Raw genomic sequence first — 22,261 nt, forward strand, 5'->3', positions numbered from 1 at the left:
ATCTAGAAGGGGAGGGGACCCCAGATAACTAGTAAATGACTGCCAAAACTTGAACCCTGCTTTGCCTAACTCCAAGTTCAGGACTCTTATCCACTAAACCAGAAATGCCAAACGTAGCAGAGCACCAGATTAAAACGGAATTGGAAAATACTAAACAAACTAAAGATGCCAACGACCCCTGAGTCAGCGTGGAGGCCTCCGCAGGCTGCAGGCAGGCTGCGCCTTCTCTCCCTCAAAGACAGCCCCGTTACATTTGGGCAGCCTATTCCTTGGCACTCCATGGCACGCAGCTCGGGCACCTGCCCTTCCTTTCTGCCAATCGCGCCAGAGGCCGCCCAAGGTACAGGGCGAAGTTTCCCCGTATGGTAACAACAGCATGAGCCAGATGCGAACACCAAGCTCGGCGTTTGGCTGGAGAAGTGTCCTGCGAGGGGAAAACAGACGGAAAAACTGCCCCAGGAGCGGGACGGCGGGGTTAAAGGTGAAGGCTAAGGCATCAGGGTCTGCAGGGGGCGGTGGGAGCCTGGGCAGCACAAGGCCCGACCCCCAGCCCCAGCCGTGTGGGCGCGTCCCGGCCGCCTCCGAGAGGGGAGGGGGCTGGCCCAGTCCGGGGCCGAGGTCCGACGTCTCGGGATGCCAACCCGGAGGCCCCAGAGGACCAGGGAAGTGGCCCGAAGCCGGCGGGTGGCGGGGACTCCGGGGACAAAAGGCTCGAGGGGCCGCACGCGACCGGACCCTCGGCATCCCCGGGGGCCGGCCGGGGTGGGGCGGGCTGCCCGCTGGGGGGGCGGGGTCCCGGGCTCACCTGGGATGCATCGACTCGGCGCCAGGTGTCAGCCGCGCGGGCGGGGAAAAGGGTCAGGGCACCGGGACTATCGGCGTCGTCCTCGGGGGGCTCCGGCCCTCCAGCCCCCCGAGGGAAGGGGCGCTCAGTCCTCCGGGGGGCCCCGGCCGCGCATCCCCGGCCTCCGCGGGGGAGCCTGGGGCCGGATCCTGGAGGAGAGAAGGCAGCTAGGCTGAGCGTTGTCGACCCCGCCCCCGCCGACCCCCGCCCCTCCCCTAGACACGCCTCTTTTTTTTTCCCAGCTAACTTTACTCGCACATCCTCCGCCCCCTCCGGGGAGGAACCGCAGGGCGCATGCGCAGCGAGGACGCGCGTACGGCCAATGCTCCGCCGTGGCGGCGGCGGCTCCTCCCGCGCCCGGCCCACCCGCCGCGCACGCGCAGACGAGCGGCAGGGGAGGCGCGCGAGAACCAGTTCCGCTTTGTTCCCCGACTGCGAACCGCTAGTGAAAACCCCTCCCCCTCACTACATCGCCTCCCAGCCTGCGTGCGCACGCGCACCAGGTGCCGCCCTTCCCCCAACCCGAAGAGACCTTGCACCTCCCCTTCCCCCCGTGAACCCGACACCTCTCGTCCCAAGGACCCCCCCCCCCCTCCCCACCTCTACCCTCCCCTCGGGCCGCACCCGCCAAAGCGCCTTTCTGCCACCGCCTCCTCCGTTTGTGCTTCTCTCACACCTCCCTCTCACCCCCTCCCACAGTTCCCCCCCCCACCCCCAAACGGCCGTTCTACTCTCTACCGCCCCCTTCAACCCTTTTCTGCGCGTGCGCACCGAAGGGCCCCCTGGGGGAGCGGCGCGAGGCAGGGACCTCGGGGGAAGGAGAGACTGCATGGAGGAATCGAGCACCGAGTCATCGAACCACGGTTGCTAAGCGACGGAGGCGGGTGTAAAGGATCGGGAACTTGAAATGGTTGGTTCGTCGGTAGCGCCGCTTGCTCCCTCCTCCTGCAGTGCAATTAAGTTAGCCTGAGCGCCCCCATCATGCGCAATGTACATTTGAGCGCCTGCAAGACCACGTGTGTGGTGTGCCAGACGCGAGGGACGTTAGAGTCTAGAACTGGAAATGTCAAAGCTAGGAAGAACTTTGGAACAGGATGTCAGAGCCGGGGTGTGGCAGGGAACCTTAAACAGTGAAAATCAGAGCTTGGAGGGGGTCTTATAACAGGAAATGTCAAGGCTAAGAGGGGCCTGAGAACGGGGAATGTCAGATCTGATAGAGAGCATAGAACAGGTGATGTCAGAGCTGGGAGGAATCTTAGAATACAGAGTGTCAGAGCTGGAATGGCCCTTAGAACACAGAGTGTCAGAGCTGGGAGGGATCTTAGAACAGGATGTCAGATCCAGGGTGTGGCGGGGAACCTTAAACAGGAAATATCAGGGCTGGGCGGGCACTTAGAACAGGGAATGCTAGAACACAGGATGGTACCTTTTGAGTTAGAGAACCTGGACGTGAATCCAGACTCCCGTCTGTCCCTTCACCTCTATGTGCCTCAGTAGTTAATGGGCCCGGAGACTAGAAGTAGCCAAAGGCAGAAGGTGCTTATTTACCCTCTTATGATATTGGGTGGTATAATTATTATTGTTACATGTCTTATTAAAGTAAAAGTTGGTGGGGCGGCTAGGTGGCGCAGTGGATAAAGCACTGGCCCTGGATTCAGGAGGACCTGAGTTTTGGAGTGTAACCACACACACACACACACACACACACACACACACACGTTGGTAATACGACTTGGTAGATGTTCTTGAGTCAGGAGGACCTCGGGTCAAATCTGGCCTCTCTGAGCCTCAGTTTACACATCTGTAACGTGGGTTCTATGATGCCTACCCTGTAGTGGCTCTGTATTGCTGTAGCTGAGAAGCAGCCCTGCCCTGGGGCAGTGGACATCCTACTGGGGCTGGGCTGGGGTTACAACTTGTAAGCAGAGAAGTGTGTACGAGGTAATCAGAGGAGAGAAAGACTGCCAGCCAGGAGGGGCTTCCTGGGATGGACACTTGGGAGCCAGAATGGGTCTTAGAAGACAAAACGGATACCCAGAATGCTTCAGTTCACACGGGGCGGTGACTGGCAGAGCCAGCATCCAAACCTAGATGCAGGAGGGTTTTCCCTGGCAGGGAGGGGACACTCAGGGGCTCAGTGTGGAGGAGGATATGCCCTCGGGCATGGGGAATCCAGCAGTGGCGGTGGAGAAGATCTGATGCCTGGCCACAGAGGCTGTTCTTTCCCTGTGAGCAGGTTTGGAGGCAGGGGCTTGGCCTTGGCCATAGGAAGAGGAGTCTGACGGCAGGGTGGACCATGGATGGATTGGGAAGGGAAGGGAAAGGAAGCAAGGCGGGGCTTGCTCCAGACAAGGAATGGAGGTCTTCATTAGTGTGGGATCATGTGGAACAAGGAAGAAGAGGAAAGGATGAAAGACTTGGGGGTGAGAGGGCGGAAGAGTCGAGGTGGACTCTGGCCTAGTAGACCTCAGCGACCGGGTGTTGGAGGGGTAGACGATGACTTCTGGCTTTAACTTGTTGAGGTTGAGATGCTGCTGGGACAGGCAGGCGGCTGACTATGCATGACCTTTGGAGCTTGGGAGAGCGGTGAGCACTGGGGGTCCTGCACTGCTGAGCCCACTCCAAAACTTGAACAACCATTTATTCAGAGGCTACTACGTACAAGGCAATGTGCTGGGAGCTGGGGGAACCCAGACAAGCAGTCCCTGCCCTCAGGGAGCTTACAATCCGCAGAAGCTGATGATATCTCTAAGAAAGTATGTATGAATGGGTGTGTATATATACATATACTTATGCACACAAACACACAGAAGAGGTCTAAGGACAGATCAATGAGAAAACCCCTGCTCAGGCAGCAGGACCTCATTAAGGAAACAGAAGGTGCAACCCAGCAGCTGGAAGGAAAGCCAAGAGGGAACATGGACTTCCAGGGACAGAAGCTCTCTGGCCATCTACTTCTGGACGCCTCTGTGTCATAGAGGGCTTTCTTCTAGGGGGCTGCCAGGGATGGGAAACTGAACACAAACAAGGTAAAAGAATAGGAAGGAAAAAGCTAACATTAAAAGATCGTGAGCTGCTAGGAAGGCCAAGGATAGGAGCTGACCCTATAATTTCATTTGCTTTATCTTATATTTAAAAAAAATTTTTTTTTAATTTTTAGTGAGGCAATTGGAGTTAAGTGACTTGCCCAGGGTCACACAGCTAGTAAGTGTTAAGTGTCTGAGGCCGGACCTGAACTCAGGTACTCCTGACTCCAGGGCCAGTGCTCTATCCATTTCGATACCTAGCTGCCCCACTTTATCTTATATTTTTAATCAAAATATTTTAAGTATTTATTTTTAAAATATTTTTTCTAATTACATGTGAAAACAATTTTAACATTCTTTTTTCTTAAATTCTGAGTTCTAAATTCTTCCCCTTCCTTCCTCCCCCTAATTTGGTTATGTAAAACTAATACCGTATTAGTCATTTTTTTACAAGAAAACTTCAATTAAAAAAAATGAAAGTGAAAAAATAGCATGCTTCAGTCTATGTTCCATCAATATCAGTTCTTTCTTTGGAGATGGATATTATGTTTCATCAATAGTCCTTTGGGATTGTCTTGGATCATTGTATTGTTGAGAACAGTTCTTCATCAAACAGTATTGCTGTCTCTGCAACACCATGTTCTCTTGGTTCTGCTCACTTTACTATACATCAGTTCATATGAGTCTTTCCAGGCCTTTCTGAAATCATCTTGCTTGTCATTTCTTATAGCACAATAACATTCTATTACCATCATATACCACAGCTTGTTTAGCCATTCCCCAATGGATGGGCCTTCCTTTGATTTCCAATTCTTATCCCCTAATTAAAAAAGAAATATTCCCAATTTACATTTTAATCTGCTGTTTAACACTTCTGGTGTAGAGAGCTTCTGAATAAGAAAACTCCCTCTGCTGAAGATGAAGGGTAGCCCCTTCTCTGCAACGTATAATCCGGGTGCTGCTTAGAGCAGAGAGATGCTGGCCCTGGAAACCAGGCAGAGGGCTGTGAAGCGCAAGGCCCTGTAAGATGCTGAGGATGCCACTGCTCTGTTTTCAGGGAGATTTTTAAGTCGGAGGACCTGGGATTGATCAAATGTGGACTCAGTCATTACCCCCTGTGTAAACTCAGGCAAATCACTCAGTCTAATGACCTTCATTTTCCTTATCTGTAAAATAAACCCTTTGGGTCAAATGACTTTCTAGATCCCAATTGGTGGCCCTGTGGTCCTGTGCCTCTCCCTTAGACTTCACCGTCCTCATGTTTGCTGGGACAAATCTCAGGGTAAGTTAGATCATTAAAAGGTGACTAACCTGCAACTGAAAGGGATAATTATTTCCCTTTCATTCACCTTTATGGAAGTATTTTTCAGCAGCTTCAGGCAGATCCTGGAGAGTAAGCAATGAAATAAATACAGGACATGAGCAGGAGCGTGTTGGGGCCACACCATGAATGTAATCTACAAGCAGAAGGTCTGTGTGGCCCCCACTAGTTTTTTTCTTAGATTTGTAAAGTTGAAAATTTTTGATAAGTGTAGAACACACACACACACACACACACTGATGATACGATTAGGCTTTAGAGGACTTTCATCTTCAAAGACCTCCGATTACACCAATGGACTAATTAGTCATTTTGGGTTGTGTGGCAAAAAGTCAGCTCTTCAAAGTCAGCCTTGCTTCTCCCTGGAACTGGGACTCCCGGCCTTTTAAGTAGAGCATTTTCACCCCCAAGGGGGAAATAAATTGTGTGTGTGTGTGTGTGTTTTTAAACATTGAAAAGAAAGGAAATAGCTCCCTGTGCTCTATGGAAGGACGGGGTCCTTGGATTCTGGGTGGGATTACAGGAGGTCGGGAAACTGCACTTAGGGGTGTTTACAGTAAGCACCGGCAGAAATGTCTGGCGGGATTTGTTACTGTGGGGCCTTTTGATGGTTTTCCCTCCACTCCCCCACTTTCTTTCCTCTCTCATTTTCTCTTTCCTTTTTTCTGCTTCACCTTTCTCTCTTGTTCTCTTTCATCTAATTCTCTTTTTCTCTTTCATTTTCTCTTTCTTTCACTCATCTTTCTTCCTTTCTTCTAAGTCTAGAGAGTCATTTAACTCATAGTGCTCATTTTACTGATAAAGGAAAGTGAAGGCCAAGTTAGGTTGAGTGATTTGCTTAAGGTCACACAGGTGGTAATGACAGAGCCCAGGTTCAACCCCCGGTCTGACTCAAAAATCTCGCTGAAAACATAGCAGTGACATCCTCAGAAAACTTTAGAATCTTACAGGGACTTGAGCTGTACATGTTTCTTTCCTTCTCTCTCTCTCTCTCTCTCTCTCTCTCTCTCTCTCTCTCTCTCTCTCTCTCTCTCCCTCTCTTTGCCTCCCTCCCTCCCTCCCTTCCTTCCTCCCTCCCTTCCTCCCTTCCTTCCTTCCTTCCTTCCTTCCTTCCTTCCTTCCTTCCTTCCTTCCTTCCTTCCTTCCTTCCTTCCTTCCTTCTTTCCTTCCTCCCTCCCTCCCTCCTTCCCTCCCTCCCTTCCTCCCTCCCTCCTTTCCTTCCTTCCTTCCTTCCTTCCTTCCTTCCTTCCTTCCTTCCTTCCTTCCTTCCTTCCTTCCTTCCTTCCTTCCTTCTTTCCTTCCTTCTTTCCTTCCTTCCTTCCTCCCTCCCTCCCTCCTTCCCTCCCTCCCTTCCTCCCTCCCTCCCTCCCTCCTTTCCTTCCTTCCTTCCTTCCTTCCTTCCTTCCTTCCTTCCTTCCTTCCTTCCTTCCTTCCTTCCTTCCTTCCTTCCTTCCTTCCTTCCTTCCTTCCTTCCTTCCTCCCTCCCTCCCTACCTTCCTTCCTTCCTGAATTGACAATATGTTTGGAAGAAAAGGAAGGGAATGCTTATACAAAGTCGGAACTAAAAAAGAAAGAAAGGAAGAAATCGTTTTCCCTTTAAACCTGACTGATTGGGAATAATCAGTGTTAAAACCTGTCTTCCTGTCCCCTTTAAATTGGACAAATTGAACCTGGATTTGGAGGTTGGCGGGGAGGCCTTGGGCTCTCCTTTCCCCTGGGGTCCTCCTGGCTCCGACACACCTTATAACCACAAGAGAGCACTCTTTCCTTTGATGATCCCCCCCTCCACCTCCCTGGGAATGAAAGAGCGAGTTTTAAGTTTGCAAACAGTCTGAGAGCTCTTCCCCTCAGCCCCGCACACCCGAAACCACAAAGGCTCCAGTTGGGTTTGGATTTCCAAGGAGAAAAGCCTCGGGTGAACTCTTTTCTCGGCCTGACAGCAGATCCTCGGGTTCCTGGGCGGGGCTCGCCCAAACCCCGAACATTCCTGTGCACTTTGCAAGCTACTCATCTCCCGAAGACCTCGACTCAGTGGATTAGAATAATTGAAAAGCATTGGTAGCTTGGGAAGCTTACTTTGTGTTGGGTGTGAGCCGGCATTTCCAGGCTAACGGACAGAATGTTGGGGACCCTTTGTTATCTTTTGAAATAAGAAGATCAGAGTGGGGGGTGGAAAGGTGGGCTTAAAGCATGGATTAGTGGCCCTGAAAACCTTGCCTACCAACTCAGCTCAGCTCCTTATATAAAGACCTCAGAGTACAGTGAACTTGTTAAGTCATGGAAAATTGCCTTGAAACCTCCATGGGAACCTGAGTTTGCTGATTCCTATCTGGACCCCAGATCTTCACCCAAGACAGACTAGGGAGCAGTGGTCTTAATTTAGTTCCCTCCAGAGAACATTCACTCCTGCTTGGAAAGCGAGCGGTCCCTTTGGTGACTCACTTTTTCAGCTGATAATGGAGGGCAATAAGTCTGCTGGTGCCCTGAGAAGACTCCCCTGCCACCTTTCAGCCACATCCATGAGCTCACCAGGGAGTTGTAGCCGATTGTCCTTGGGAGAACCTTTCCGTGTCTCTTTCCACCTAGACAGTGCTTACTGGGACCAGGCCTACTACAGGGGCTGCTCAGGAAGATTCTCCTGCTTCCCTCTGCCCGGCCGGCTCGGAGTGTTAGACTGTGCCTTCGAACCACCCTTCATCCAGAAACGGAATGAGCGGGAGAGGCAGCGGGTGCGCTGCGTGAATGAGGGGTACGCTCGCCTCCGGGCCCACCTGCCCCGGGAGCTGGTGGAGAAGCGGCTCAGCAAAGTGGAGACCCTCCGGGCGGCCATCACCTACATTAAACATCTCCAGGATCTCCTCGACTGTCATTCCGTAGGTGCATGCAGTAAGGCCAAAGAGAGCCCAGCCTCGTCCGGCGCTGACCCGAGGCCAGAGTGCAACAGTGATGGAGAATCCAAGGCCTCTTCAGCCCCATCTCCATACAGCGAGTGTGAGGACGTTTGCAGCTAGGAAGCAGCGCCTTGGGGGAAGGGCATTGCTTTCTGGACCGGTTTCAATGTTTTCCTACCTGTTTGTCAAAGTCCCATCCAGGGAGTTTTCATTTTGGTGATGTTTCTCCTTCAGGTCAAGAGGAAAAAAGAAATGACTGCTTCAGTGGGGGAAAAAAAAAAGGTATTTTTGTTCTTTTGCTCTAAGACGTTTCCCCCCTTAAACAATGATATGCCAGCAACTAAAAGGGACTTTTAAAGTAATGTCTTTTCCTATACATCCATCTTTCTCTGAAAAGCATGGGGGTAAGAAAGCAGGTACATTCCTGTTAACTTAGCGCCCCTCCCTGGGATGGCAGGGGGTGGGAGAGGAGGGTTGGAAAACAGAGAAGGAAAGGGAAAAAGACAGGCTGCCAACAGAATCCAGCCCTTTTCTAGACACTTTAAAGAAGTGAACGCCTGGAATTTGCATCTGTAAGAGATGATGATAAATTAGAGAGAGAGGTGTTGAACAATGGATGGACAATGAAAATCCTTAAAAGGAAAAGCCTGCCTGAACTCTTCTCTGTGTGAATTGGGTTAGAACTCTAACGGACTCATTGTCTTCTGGGCCTGTGACCCAAAGCTGACAGCCCAGGGCAGGCACTGGAGAAATGCTGTTGATGAGCTGGGTGGGGAGTCTTTCTACAAGGTGCCTGTCAGGATCCTGCTTGGTGAAATGTTGGGCCCTTGGGAATTTTGCAGCATTGAACAGGAAATAAACCATCTTAAAATATTAACGATCTCATTGGGGGATGGGATGTTTGAACACGGGGGGGGGGGGGGGGGAGAAAATCAAAATGCATTTGGAAATTCCCTTCCCTCCACCTCTCTTTATCACTCCCTGCCCTCCCCTTTCTCTGGGGAGGTGTTCTTTTTTCTCATTCTCCTCTCACTTTCTCTCCCTCTCCAGCTAACTTTTGATTAAATTAAAAGTTGCCCCATGGTAACCCACTGGAGATAATTGGATGTGACTTTTTGATGGTTGTGCAGTGCTGGGGAATAGAAGGAAGGGTTTGGTGGATACAGAGCAGCAGGGGAAGGGAGAGGAGAGGACATATTTCCAAGTTCCTCCTATCAGGAAGATACAGTGCAATTATCCACTGTTTCTTACATAAAATGAGCAGCTGAGATGTTAGGGCTGAGAGAACAGCCAACTGGAGGCAGCTGGGTACTGTAGAAAGAAAGTCCTTGTGGTGCTACTTATTAACTGGGTGTCTTTTTAGTGAGGGGCCCTGAGGTTCAGTGAAGGGTCTTTGAATCTGTTCAAGGAGAGGGTTGGAATAGAACAGAGGTACCTGGGGGGCTGTGAACTTTTAAAAAATGGTTTTTGGGGGGTTTTTTTTGTGAGGCAGTCGTGGTTAAGTGACTTGCCCAGGATCACAAAGCTAGTAAGTGTCCAGTGTCTGAATCTGGATTTGAACTCAGGTCCTCCTGACTCCAAAGTCAGTGCTCTATTCACTGAGCCACCCAACTGCCCCAGTACGAGAACTTTAAAAAAAATGATAACCACATTTCATCAGACCTGGTTTCCTTTGTGATCCTGTGTATTTTGTTTAATGAATTTAAAAACGCAGTTCTGAGAAAGGGTCCAGAGACTTCAGCAAGCCGAAAGCCACAGGGGTCCAGGACCCAAAAAAGGGGGAAGACACCGTGCACCAAGTGACCTCTAGGGTCCCCTCCCAGCTCTCAATCCTCCAGCTGCTATGTCAGTTTCTACTGAGGAATGGAAGTCAATTTTCCACCTCCAGCTTTGTCTCCTGACACTTCCATAACATCAGTGATTCTTTGTAGTTCTATGATGGGGTCTCACAGAGAGCCAAGGTGGTTACAGTTTTCTTCTCCATAGGCTGTTTTTCTCAGGTATCAGAATACCTGATCAGGGGAACAGGCTAATACCTAATTGTGGGTGGGGTAAAGCAGGTATGAGAGAAAGACTCAGAGAGAGACAGAGTGGAGAAGGAGGAAGGAAAGGAGGAAGGGAGGGAGAGTAAGAGGAAAAGAGAGATGGGGGAGGGGCAGCTAGGTGGCGAAGTGGATAGAGTACCAGCCCTGGAGTCAGGAGGACCTGAGTTCAAATCCGACCTCAGACACCTGACATGTACTAGCTGTGTGACCCTGGGCAAATCACTTAACCCCAATTGCTTCAGAGAGAGAGAGAGAGAGAGAGACTGATGGCGGGGGAGGGGGGGGAGAGGACGAGAGAGAAAGAGGGAGGAAGGAAAAAGAGATGGCAAGCAAAGGAAGATGGGAGAGAGAGAGAGGGAGGGAGGGAGAGAGGTGGGGGGAGAAGATAGAAAGAGAGAAGGAGAGAGAAACAGTGGAATGAGAGTATTCAGTCAGGGCTCTTTGATGATGGACATATTTCACCACTGATATGCATATAGTTATAGCAAAACCAGACTAGCTAAATACTTAGAAGCTCATATTCACAGGATGACAAATATGGGGGCAACAGCCTCTGTCAAAGACTATATTACTGAATTATAGCGTGGCTGCTATCTGCAGCAGAGGAGAGAGCAAAGGATTTTAAATCTGGAGGTGGTAGGGTCCTCAGAGCCCATCTGGGCTAATCCCCTAATTTTACAGATGAGGAAATTGAGACTGAGAGGAAAAGTGACTTGCCTAAGGTGACAGGTGGTTAGCTTCGGAGGAAGGATTTGAAGCTAGGATGACATAGGTAGTATGAGGCATCTTAATAGGTGCCAGCAAATTGCCGTGGCTGTCAGTCAGTCAGTCATCTAGTACTTGTTCAGTGCCTAGGGGGTGTCGGGCACTATACCATGGCATAGTGGAAAGCTCCCTGGATTTAGAGTAGGAGGCCCTTGGTTTTCAGCTGTTGGCTTTGACATGATCTGTGTGACCTTGGGCGGTCCCTTCAACTCTCTGGGTCTCCGTCTCCTCCTCTGTGAAAGGACGGGACTGGACTAGGTGCCCTCAGAGATCCCTTCCACCTTTCAGTCTGTGATCCTGAGTATGTGGCCTTGAAGTTCAGAGGAGGGGAGAGTGGAACACTGACTTCACATCACACCATACACTTCCTGCATTCACTACTGCCTTGTGTCTTCTATCTCCGGTGCCTAGTACACAGTAGGTGCTTAATAAGTGCCTGCTGATTAATAGACTAATCACAAGCAGGGCTATGATGGCTCCCACCATTTGGGGTAGCTGCTGATTTTCAACAAGCATCCCATAAGGATTGTGGGCCAAAGGTTCCCTTTTTACTTAAGAGCAGAAGGTCTTTGCTCAAATTATAATATTGATGATGTGATGATACATGACTATATATATATATATATATATACACACACACACACACACACACACACACACACACACACACACACACACAAAATTATTTTTGTTTTCCTTGGATAGATTCAGTCCCATCCTTCCCCAGCCCCCTTACATATCCTGTTTCTTTCTCCAGGGAGGATGTTACTCCCCTAAAGGGGGAGGTCAAATGACCAAAGCCTGTGTATGTGTGTTATATTTACTAATTAAAAGCAAATGGGGAGGATGCCTGTGTTATCTTGCTGTCTGGGAGGAGGGGATCCCGGAGTATCTGGAGAGTTCTGAATGTTGCTTCGTTTTGGTAACGAGCCCAGACTCTATATTCAGGACAAGGTCGTGACCATGAGAAGCACTTTGGGGGAATCTTTTTTTTTAAATGAGCTCTTAGGTCTAATCGATATAACTTTTCTTTAAAGAGGAGGGGGAAAATCACTCACACAGTCTCCGGAGGCCCTCCTGATGGCTCTCAGTGAGAGAATGAAATATTAAAGTGTGCAGGTTTCCTTTTTTACCGGTAGTGAGCCCTCTTTTAGGCAGAAAAGTGGGGAAAGAGCTGTTTTCCTGGGAGCTCTGCAGGCCCGGAGGATGAACTGGCAGTGTTGTGGAAGGGAACCTGCCTAGGAGTCAGGAGACCTAGCTCTGATACTTTGCAGCCCCCAAACGCTAGAGAAAGCTTTGCCAGGCCTGGAGTCAGGAAAAGATGCTCCCTACAGTCATAGAGCCAAAGCCAGAAGGGGCCTCTGAGACCGTTGACATCTACTTCAATCCCCTCGTTTTACTGAAGCACAGATAAGCATGGACCCACAGCTAGCAAGTAGCCCTGCTGTGTTCATAATAGCTAACATTAAGGTTTGCGAAGCACTTCACAAATGTTGTCTCATTTAATCTTGACAACTCTGTAAGCTATTATTATTCCGATTTTATATATCAAGAAACTGAGGTCAAGTAGCTTAGCTAGAGTTACATAGCTAGTAAGTGTGTGAGGAAAGATTTGAACCCAGGCCTAACACCTTACTCACTATGCTACCTTCCTTCCTTCAGGGCTACACTTTCTGTGACTCCAAATCTGTTGCTTTCATTACTGTGCCCCTCTGGGAACTCTGAAAAGGGAAAAGTAATCATAAACATTCAGTATGAAATAGGCAGTTGGATGCCACAGTTTTTAGATCACTGGGACTGGGGTCAGGAAGACCTGAGTTCAAATCCAGCCTCAGATACTTGCTAGCTGTATAACTCCCTTAACCCTGTTTGCTTCAGTTTCCTTATTTGTAAAATGAGCTGGAGAAGGAAATGGTGAACCACTCTAGTATCTCTTTCAAGAAAACCCCAAGATGGGGTCACAAAGAGTTGGACATGACTGAGACGACTGAACAATATTATAGTCCAGTCCCTGTGCTAGGCTGTGGAGACACAAAGACAAAAATGAAGCCATCCCTGCCCTCAAGGAGTTTACATTCAACTTGGGGAGTGGGGAGAATGAAGCAAATACAAAAAATATCCAAAGTTAATAAATACAAAGACATTTCAGGGAGCAATGGGGGAGAGTGGAATTCTTTGTGACCTTTCTTTTCTTTTACTCCCCTGTTTTCCTTTCAATCTGTACCATCATTTTAGAGAAGTCTTTATCTTTCCTTTCTGGTTGGTTTGCTCCCAACTCTGTAAATTTACATCTCCCTCTCTCTCTTTCTTCAGCCCATCCTTTATCATGAGCCATAGCAAACACATCATCTAAAAAAGAACACTGTAAATCTTTTGGAATTTTCTATTGATATCTTTTGTTTTCATATTACCTTCATTTCCCAAACTGTCCCCCGTCCTCCCACCCAGAGAGTCGCCCCTTGTAACAGAGTATCAAAAAGAAAGAGAAAAAAAGAAGGTTGGTCAGCTAATCTAACCGCCATCTCCGTGGATGCAGTGTTCCACACCTAGAGTGTCTGACCTCTGTAAAGAAGGAAGGAGGTGTTTTGTCATAGCGGGACTCTCTGGGCCAGGCTCCGCCATTGATTGAATGTAACTTGAAGGTACCCTTATACATTTAAATGGGTCCTCCAGAACCTCCGCTGTCTTTCTTTGTACATGACAAATTAATTATATTTATTCTCAACTGGCCCCTCAGTACAGGAAGGAAATCCTTTTAATTCGCCCCCCCCCCCTTTTCCACACCTCACAGAAGCTGCTTCTTCCTCTACCCTCTCACACCCCCTTCACGGCCTTCTCAGGTGAGGGCTTGAACTAACTGAGGTCATTTATCATGAGCTCCTCTTTTTCTCTCCTCCTCATCTCGAAACCCCCTTTTCACCATCCCCCAGCTCCATCTTCCCTCCAATAATGAGGCAATTCTTGGGGGCAGCTAGATGGCGCAGTGGTTAAAGTGCTGGCCCTGGATTCAGGAGTACCTGAGTTCAAATCCAGCCTCAGACACTTAACACTTACTAGTATGTGACCCTGGGCAAGTCACTTAACCCCCATTGCCCCGTGCAAAAAAAAAAAAAATGAGGCAATTCTTCTTGCCAAGACCATTCCCTTGATCTGTGATTTTGGTCCTATTCCCTCCTGCTTTCTCCAGCGGTTTGACCCCTTAATTTTCCCTACTTTCTATCTAATTATCAATCTCTCCCTGAATATTTATTTCTTCCCTGATCCTTTTAAAATTCATTGTCATTTTAATTTTTTTCTTTTTAATTGTTATAAACCTGACAAATATCTACAAAGACAAATATTTCCTTATACCAAGAGAAAAAACAATAAAATAAAACAAAACCAACAACAGAAAAAAATAGGATTGGGATTGTATGCAACAGTGAATCTCTACTTTTTTTTTTTTTTGAGGCAGTTGGGGTTTAGTGACTTGCCCAGAGTCACACAGCTAGTGTTTCAAGTGTTTGAGGTCGGATTTGAACTCAGGTCCTCCTGAATCCAAGGCTGATGCTTTATTCACTGCGCCACCTAGCTGCCCCCATTTCTTTTTTCTTTTATCACTCTCCCTCACTCCCCCATCCTCATTCTGTTTTTTTACTTTTTTTCTTTTTTGGTGGGGCAGCGAGGGTTAAGTGACTTGCCCAGGGTCACACAGCTAGTAAGTGTCAAGGGTCTGAGGCCCAATTTGAACTCAGGTCCTCCTAAATCCAGGGCCAGTGCTTTATCCACTGCACCACCTAGCTGCCTCCTATCTTCATTGTATTATGAACATAATACAATGTGACATCCTCAACCTTTTTATCACATACCATAGAGACATCCTTATTCAACCATAATTTAGAATTTAGGATCTGGAAAGACCATACCTGAGAGTGATGGACTCTACTTTGTCCCAGCAGGGCTATCTGTTCTATTGCCCTTCTATTGTCAGTCCTGAGGACTCAGATTTCATCCTTATCCACATTGTTTTGGTTTTTTTGTTGTTGTTTTGTAGGGCAATGGGGGTTAAGTGACTTGCCCAGGGTCCCACAGCTATTAAGTGTCAAGTGTCTGAGGCTGGATTTGAACACAGGTCCTCCTGAATCCAAGGCCAGTGCTTTATCCACTGCACCACCTAGCTGCCCCCCTTATCCACATTGTTATAAGCCTCAGCTGCCCCACCAGACTGAGGAAGAAGTTCATGTTCTGGGTTAGCAGTTCTCAGATCTAGCCAAGCAAGCCAACAGAGGGCTCAGGTTTTCTAAGCTGGTACTGTCTAGAAAAAAGGTTGGATTACACACACTCGCGCGCGCGCACACACACACACACACACACACACACACACACGCATACACATCACTAAAATATATCATTGTCAGGCTGGCAAAGAAAGGTCGTGATCCCATTTATCACCCAGGGAATGCAAATTCTGACAAAAATGTGGACCCCAGAAGCCCCTCTCTGTGGAGCAATTATGCTTTCTTTGGGCAAGTACCCTGACTTTATCAATGGCCCCAGAGCCAAATGCATCAGTTAGCTTTCATCTTTCAAACCGCTGGGGGAGGGGGCGCATGGGAAGAGGGAGGAGAAATGCTCACAATTGCTTTTTAGTTCTCCTATTTGTCCATTAAATTATAGAATGGTTTCCAGCTCTTTGATTATTATCACTGTGGGTCTCTTAAGAAAGTTTCAGGCTCTTCTGGGTGGTGAGATTGTTTTTTAATCCTCAAGCTGCAATTTAACTGGGTCCTTTGGTAAAGACCTGTCAACGGCCTTTTCATGTTACATTACTCATTGTCATTAACCGTGGCCAGAATGAAACCGCAGAGACCACAGAAGGAAGTGTATTCAGACAGCAAAACCATCCCAACTAGTTTATACATTTGAAGCAGGCGATGAGGTGGGGGGGGGGGCGTTGGGCGGGGGGAGGGAGGAAGGCACACCCTGAAAGAATTTCTCTTTTCCCTGATAACTTTCTGTCACTTGAAAAACTGATAACAAAGAAAGCTTACTAATGGAGCATAAAGGGGACTGAAGGAATTCCTACAGATCAGCTCTCCCCAGCTACAGGGGATAGCTCAATCAATAGCTCAATAGCTCAATCGTCCACAGAGTGCATGCCTAGGAATTTTGGGGCCCAGGGCAGGGAGGGGGAAGTATTCCCTCAAATCAATTTTGTAATTCATGAGGTGGAAATTTTAAAAAAGGTTAATGAAGACGAAGGCAGAGATGAGTGGCAAGAGAGACTCTGGGACACTGATAATCTGCAAATGGAGAAAGTCTGTTTACTGATCCATTTGGGAAGAGACTCTTAGGATGAATGAGGATACCCCCAGGGCTGACCTGTGGAGGGATTTAGCTGTTCTAGTGATTGCTCTTTGGTCCTTTCCCAGCTAAAACTCCTCCCAGCATTGAATTTCTATTGTAAAGTTTCTTCCAGTTCTGATTTAGTGTCTTTTTGTGTGCGTGTGCAATTCCTTTTTTTTAGCTTTTATTTTTTATTTTTTTAAAATTTTGAATAGAATTTTATTTTCCAAAATATATGTAAAAACAAAATTTTAACATCAATTTTTTTTTAAACTTTGTGTTCCAATTTCTCTTCCCCCCTCCATTCCCACCCCCCACCCACAAGAACTCAAGCAATTGAAAATAAGTTATACATGAGCAGTCATGGAAAAACAGAAGAATTAGGATAGAGTGATTGGGGCTGGGTCACAGATGCCAACATTTTAAGGGGCAAGATTTTCTGTTCCCAGGGGATTGCCTCTCATTGCAGTGCCAGCCATGTCACCTCATCCCTCCCCCAACCCCTGGCTTTCCATCACTTTAGGGCCCCATTCCCCACTCATTCCCCTACCAGGGTACTTCCCTTCTGAGGCTTGGCAGAAAGGACCTCACCCCTTCTTCCTCCAGGGAACCTTCTTGCCTTAGCTTGGGCACCCCTGACAAAGAGTAGGGGTATAGCAGGGGCACTGGTAAATGTTTAACAACCATCTCTCGTGGCAGGGGTGGGGGAGAAGTAAACACGACACACTTTTACATTTAATTTACATTATTAGTTTCTTTCCCATCACTTTCCTAAGTCTAGATGATCAATTAGACAGTCAAGTGTTGATTTGTAGAGTTTTCCAGTTTCCAAGGTGTAAATGAGAGCTAGCCCTGGCATGGCCCTGTGGAAGGGAGCATATCTAAGGAACCTATCTTAGATACCTTCCCCAGAGAGATGCTAACCCCACAGGAGAGCCCTGTGAGTACAGCATGGGAAGAACAAGACCACCGAGGTGCTGTAGTGGTACTGGAGGAGTGAGTTACCTTGGTCACATGTGTTCCCTCCATGTGTACTCCATCATCAAAGTCTAAGTTTGTGCCATTGAGGTCACGTACATTTGTGGGAGAATGCATCCCGTGTTTAAGGGGATCATGTTATGAATCTACGTAAATGCTAGTTATTGTTATCATGACTTAGTGGGAAATGCATTATTATTATTAGTGTTATTGTTAGTGGTCTAAGTAGCAAATGAGTGTCACAGACAATAAAGGCTAAAGGAGTTCAAAGGGGGCAGGGGTGGGGTTGGAGAAAAAGAGAGAGAGAAAGACAGAGAGAGAGAAAGAGAGAAAGGAAGAGAGAGGGAGAAAGAGGGAGAGGGAGAGAGAGGGAGAGGGGGAGAGAGACAGACAGAGAGACAGAGACAGAGACAGAGAGACAGAGAGAAACCGCACAAGGTTTGTTATTCTCCTGGCACAAATTTTTACTTAGAGTAGGCAATTCTCTTTACAGGACTGGGCATGGAGCAAAAAGCAGTGAAGACGATGGTGACAGTGAAGATAACTCATCAGCTGTTCTCATCCGCACTCCACCCTACTAAAGCTTGTAAAACAAAGGTCTGTGAATGAGTCAATGGGCAGGTCCCCAGGGCTCCTGGCTACGATCGGAATCAAAGAACCGAGAGATTTTCAAATACACAAGACACAGGAGAATATAAGCTCATTGAGAGCAGAGCCTGTTTTCTTTTCTTAATCCACAGTGCCTAGAATTTAGTGAACACCTAATAAATGCTTATTGATTGGAGCCATAAGGGACCTTAGAGTCTGTCCAATCGAACTCGATTTACAGGTGAGAAAACCGAGGCCCATGGGGTTTAAGCTCACCAAGGTAACAATCAGGCAGTCTTCTGATTTCAAATGCCATATTCTTTCTGTGGAATGACATTAGGGTTTTTGAAGGAGGTTCTAAATAAGATGGATATATACATATCATCTATATATACACACATATATCTATATACATATATGTATATCTAAATCTCTGTCTCTATATAGACTGATATATACTTCTCTCTCTCTCTCTCTCTCTCTCACACACACACACACACACACACACACAAATCCCAAAAGCCTTAGAGCCCTTAGCAGCTAAACCAAGTCTAGAACCCAGGTTTCTGAGTGTAACCCGGGTTTCAAACCTAGTCATTTACATAAGACTCCCCATTGGTGGAGAGAATGATTCTTTGACTCTCTGTGCCTGTGACTAATCACTCTCTCCACCAATGAGGAGAGGCTTATGCAAATACATTGGGCATGAACTCTGGGTTACATTTAATCGGCATATATTGTGCTCCCTATCATGCTGTCATGAGCAAGAGGGGAGAGCAGGCCAAGTGGCTCCCTGAGACCTCCAAGACTTCTTCCCCAAGAAGAGATGGTGGTAGTTTGATCTCTGCTTAATAGCTACAGCTATTCTGATATTCTAGCGATAATAGCTAGAATTCATATATAATGTTTGCTATGTGCTAAGCTCTTTACAAAGATCTCATTTGATCTTCACAACAATCCTGGGAGGTATGTGCTATTGTTATCCCCATTTTACAGATGAGGAAATGGAGGCAAATGGAGGTCAAGTGACTTGGCCAAGGTCACATAGCTTGCAAGTGTCTGAGGCTGGATTTGAACTCAGGTCTTCCTGACTCCATACCCAGTGCTCTATCCATTGTACTACTTAGGTGCCGAAGAAATCTGTTTACTGAAATCTCTCTTTAATAGTTTTTTTTTTCCAATTTAGAAGAAAATGTATCTGACCACTTTAAAAACGGGGGCCAGGTTATTAAAGTCCCAACCATTCTTCTTTGGGGGTCCATGGGGAAGCTAAAGGAATGAAGCTGTTAGCTCCCCAGCCCGCTACTCGGGGTCGGCCTGGCTTGTAAAGGCATCTTCCAGCTTCACAAAGAAGTAGAGCAGATGGCAGATGTCCTTCACTGGGAGCAATTAAGAGCAATTAGGCCTCATCAAGTAACGGGGAGATATTAAAAACCTAATTACACCTGATTCCCCGCAGAGCCCTTAAGATGGGCTAGGACTGGGAAGAGAGCCTGGGGCATCTTGTGGCTGAGGGAAAAGATGAGTGAAGGATCTTTGGAAGCACAGATGCGTCAGGGAGGAGGACAAGACGGTCTGTACTGGGAAGTTTGGCTTGTGTCTGACACGTGTCTCACAGGATATTCATCCGCTGCCCAAGAGAGGAGCTTCTTGGAAACGGGGTCACCCAGGCAGTGAAAATCGAACCCAGTCCTCCTGTAGCAGGGGTTTGCAACCTGCAGTCGTCTGTGGAGAGACTTCAGGGGTCTGTGAACTCTCACAGGGAAAAATCACATCCTTATTGTCACTCACGTTGGGTTTCCTTTGTGATCCTGTCATTTTATTTATTGACAGTGTGTTCCATAAGCACTCCCGTCCCCCCACTTTCTTTGTATCCCGTTGCTTAGCATAGTAGGTGTTATAGAGTAGGTGCTTAATAAATGTGTATTGACTGATGATGTGTCTGCAGGCTTCACCAACCTGCCAGAGAGGTCCACGACACAAAAATAGGCGTATAAGTGTGTATGTATGTGCGTGTGTGTGCAGGTGTTACTCTCCTCCCCTGACCAAAGGAGGCAGAGTTAGTATAATGGATGGAGTGTTGGCCTCACAGTCCAGAAAACCTGCGTTTCAATCTTGCCTCAGGCACATTGACTATGTGACCCCAGTCAATACTCCTCAGTGCCCCAGGCCATTCTCTAAGACTGGCATCAAAGATGAAATCAAAGGTCCAATCCAAAGGTGTTTGGGAGGAAGTAGAGCTAGTAGCTACAACTGTCTAGGTTGGCTGTTGAGAGTCAGTTGGGCGCTGTCAATGGTTGAGGTTTAGGTGAAGAATGCTGGGATGGTCTAGACTTAAAAAATGGAGGACTTGAGTCAAATCAGGAAGTTTGAGTTATGGATCGAATCCAAACCCGTGCTGGATGCCCAGTTTCTTCCATGTGTTCCTGACTTCCGAACCTGCCTGCTCTAGCCCTTTCATTCTGGAGTATCGGGTTTCAGGTGCCACATTTCTTTTTGGGTTTTTTTCAGGTGCCACCTTTCACAGGGACATTGGCAAGCAGAAGTCCGCCCAAGATGGGGTTGTCTGGGATGGTGATGGATCTGGAAAGCATGTTCTATGAGGCAGGAATGTGGGATGTTTACTTTGGGGAGGAGGATATAGAGTGGGAATGTGGTGCCTGCAAGCATATGAAGGGGTGTTATGCAGAAGGGGGGGGGCTATCTGGCCTTCTGGAATGACCAGGCCGGATAATGAGAGAAAGCACAGAAGCAGCAGAGAGGAGGGTTCCGATTTAGACATAAAGCAGGACTTTGTGGCATTTGGAGCTGTCCAGCAAGGAACCAGGCTGCATGAGCAGAGGTTGAGAACTTGGTCTTGGAAAGTAGTAGAGTGGGGACCACCTGGTCCCCAATGTTGGGGAAGGCGCTCTTGCCTTCAATAGCAGGGACAACCGGGTTATTTAAAATGTTATATGATTCAATGAAAGAGTTTATGAATGAATGAATGAATGAATGAATGAGTGGATAAATGAATGCACATTTATTAAGCATTTGCACTGTTTAGAAGAGTTGTTAGGGATAAACTACACGATTTGTACTTAGTGGGGTTTATTTCTTTTAATTCCTTTTGTTTGAGTAAGTCACAGTTATATGTAAAATTTAAAAATTGTTTTTAATTAACAAATATTTCTTTTTTCTCTTTTTACCTCCCCCTTACTGAAAAAAAGGAAAAAAGTAACCATTAAATATAGCTGTATGTTATTAGATAAATAAGACCTTTTTTTTTCTATTAAAAGGAACTGATTATTTTGAATGGTCACTCCCTCCTCCAGTTATTTACTCCTGATCTGAGTCTACAATCCTCAGACACAGCCACTGGACTCATCAAAAGTACAACCACGATGCTTTTCAGGAGCTGAGAATCTTCAGTAGGACTTGTCCTACAACCTAAAGCTGCAGCAACACAATCACTTCCTTTTTATAAATGAGGAAACGGAAGTCTGGGGAGGTGACAGTTTATCCTCAGGTCACGGAGGTGGTGACAGGGCTGGGATTTGATTCAAGGCCTTCTGACCCTAAATGCGACATTCTTTCCGTTAAACCAAAACTCTCCACATTCTGGAAATATCGTGGCTATACCTTGGAAAAGCCCAACCTGGGCCCGAGCTACGCTAAATGTCATGCACCGGAAAGGGAGTGGCCTGAAACCCAAGCGTGGAGCCTGCCCAGAGGGGACCTGGTTCTCCTGCATGCAGGTAGCCTCCCCCCATCCTATTTCAGGGCCCCCGGTGGCACAAGATATCACTGCTGAAAGATGTACCAGCCGCTTGGAACAACAATGAGGATTTGGAAGGATTGCCAAATTTGAAGGGGGAGATTGGGAAGAGTTATTTTAAACTTATACCGCATCCTTGCTGTTTCAGACCCAGGAGAAGTAACTGCTTTTTACCCCCATTCATCATCACCACCAACAACAGCAACACTAACAATAATACTCCACAGCCGTGAAGCGAGCGCCCTGTGGTTTCAAAGTGCTTTATGTTCATGCTCTTATTGGCTCTCTTCAACAGTCCTGTGAAGAGTTCATGTAATTTTATTTTTAACATTTTAAAATTATTTTAAAATTTAACAAATATTTGTTTTCTCTCCTTTCCACATCTCCCCCCCTCCCCACCTTTTTTTTACTGAAAAAGAAAAGAAATTGAGCAAAACAAATCCCCCCATCGACCGTGTCCAGAGCTGTCCAGCTCCTGCTGCGCCCTGAGGCCGCCTCCTCTCTGCTGGGAGGTGGGCAGCCTGCCCCATCACGGGTCCTCTGGAACCCAGGCTGCTCAGTGCTTTGCGCAGTGTTCTCACGGCTTTCAAAGCTGTCCTAGGTCCCCCGGTTCTGCTCGTTTCCTTCTGCCCTCAGCTCATATGAGCCTCCCCAGGTTTCTCTGCAATCATCTCCTTAGGATTTCTTGGTTCACACTAGTATTCCATCACATCCAACTATG

General features: G+C 47.5%; 2 protein-coding genes and 1 long non-coding RNA gene across 3 annotated transcripts in view; 2 read left to right on the plus strand and 1 right to left on the minus strand.

The window, feature by feature from the left end:
• The window catches only part of PRDM4 (PR/SET domain 4), a 37,129-nt gene extending 36,117 nt beyond the window's left edge, over positions 1-1,012 (minus strand). Inside the window, 1 exon segment of the mRNA XM_043968501.1 lies at positions 806-1,012. Within this exon segment, the coding sequence (XP_043824436.1) occupies positions 806-816 (11 nt within the window). The 5' untranslated portion in view covers positions 817-1,012.
• A 555-nt stretch (positions 1,013-1,567) lies between these two features.
• LOC122729555 lies at positions 1,568-21,837 on the plus strand. The gene is made up of 3 exons (XR_006353335.1): positions 1,568-1,754; positions 17,689-18,024; positions 21,062-21,837. It is a non-coding gene; the product is annotated as an uncharacterized LOC122729555 (long non-coding RNA).
• Positions 7,648-8,202, plus strand: ASCL4 (achaete-scute family bHLH transcription factor 4). The gene has a single exon (XM_043968500.1). The coding sequence runs from the start codon at positions 7,648-7,650 to the stop codon at positions 8,200-8,202; it is 555 nt and encodes a 184-aa protein (XP_043824435.1).
• Positions 21,838-22,261: the final 424 nt, after the last annotated feature.

This window comes from Dromiciops gliroides, chromosome 5 (assembly GCF_019393635.1).
Source record: "Dromiciops gliroides isolate mDroGli1 chromosome 5, mDroGli1.pri, whole genome shotgun sequence".
Classification (NCBI taxonomy): domain Eukaryota; kingdom Metazoa; phylum Chordata; class Mammalia; order Microbiotheria; family Microbiotheriidae; genus Dromiciops; species Dromiciops gliroides.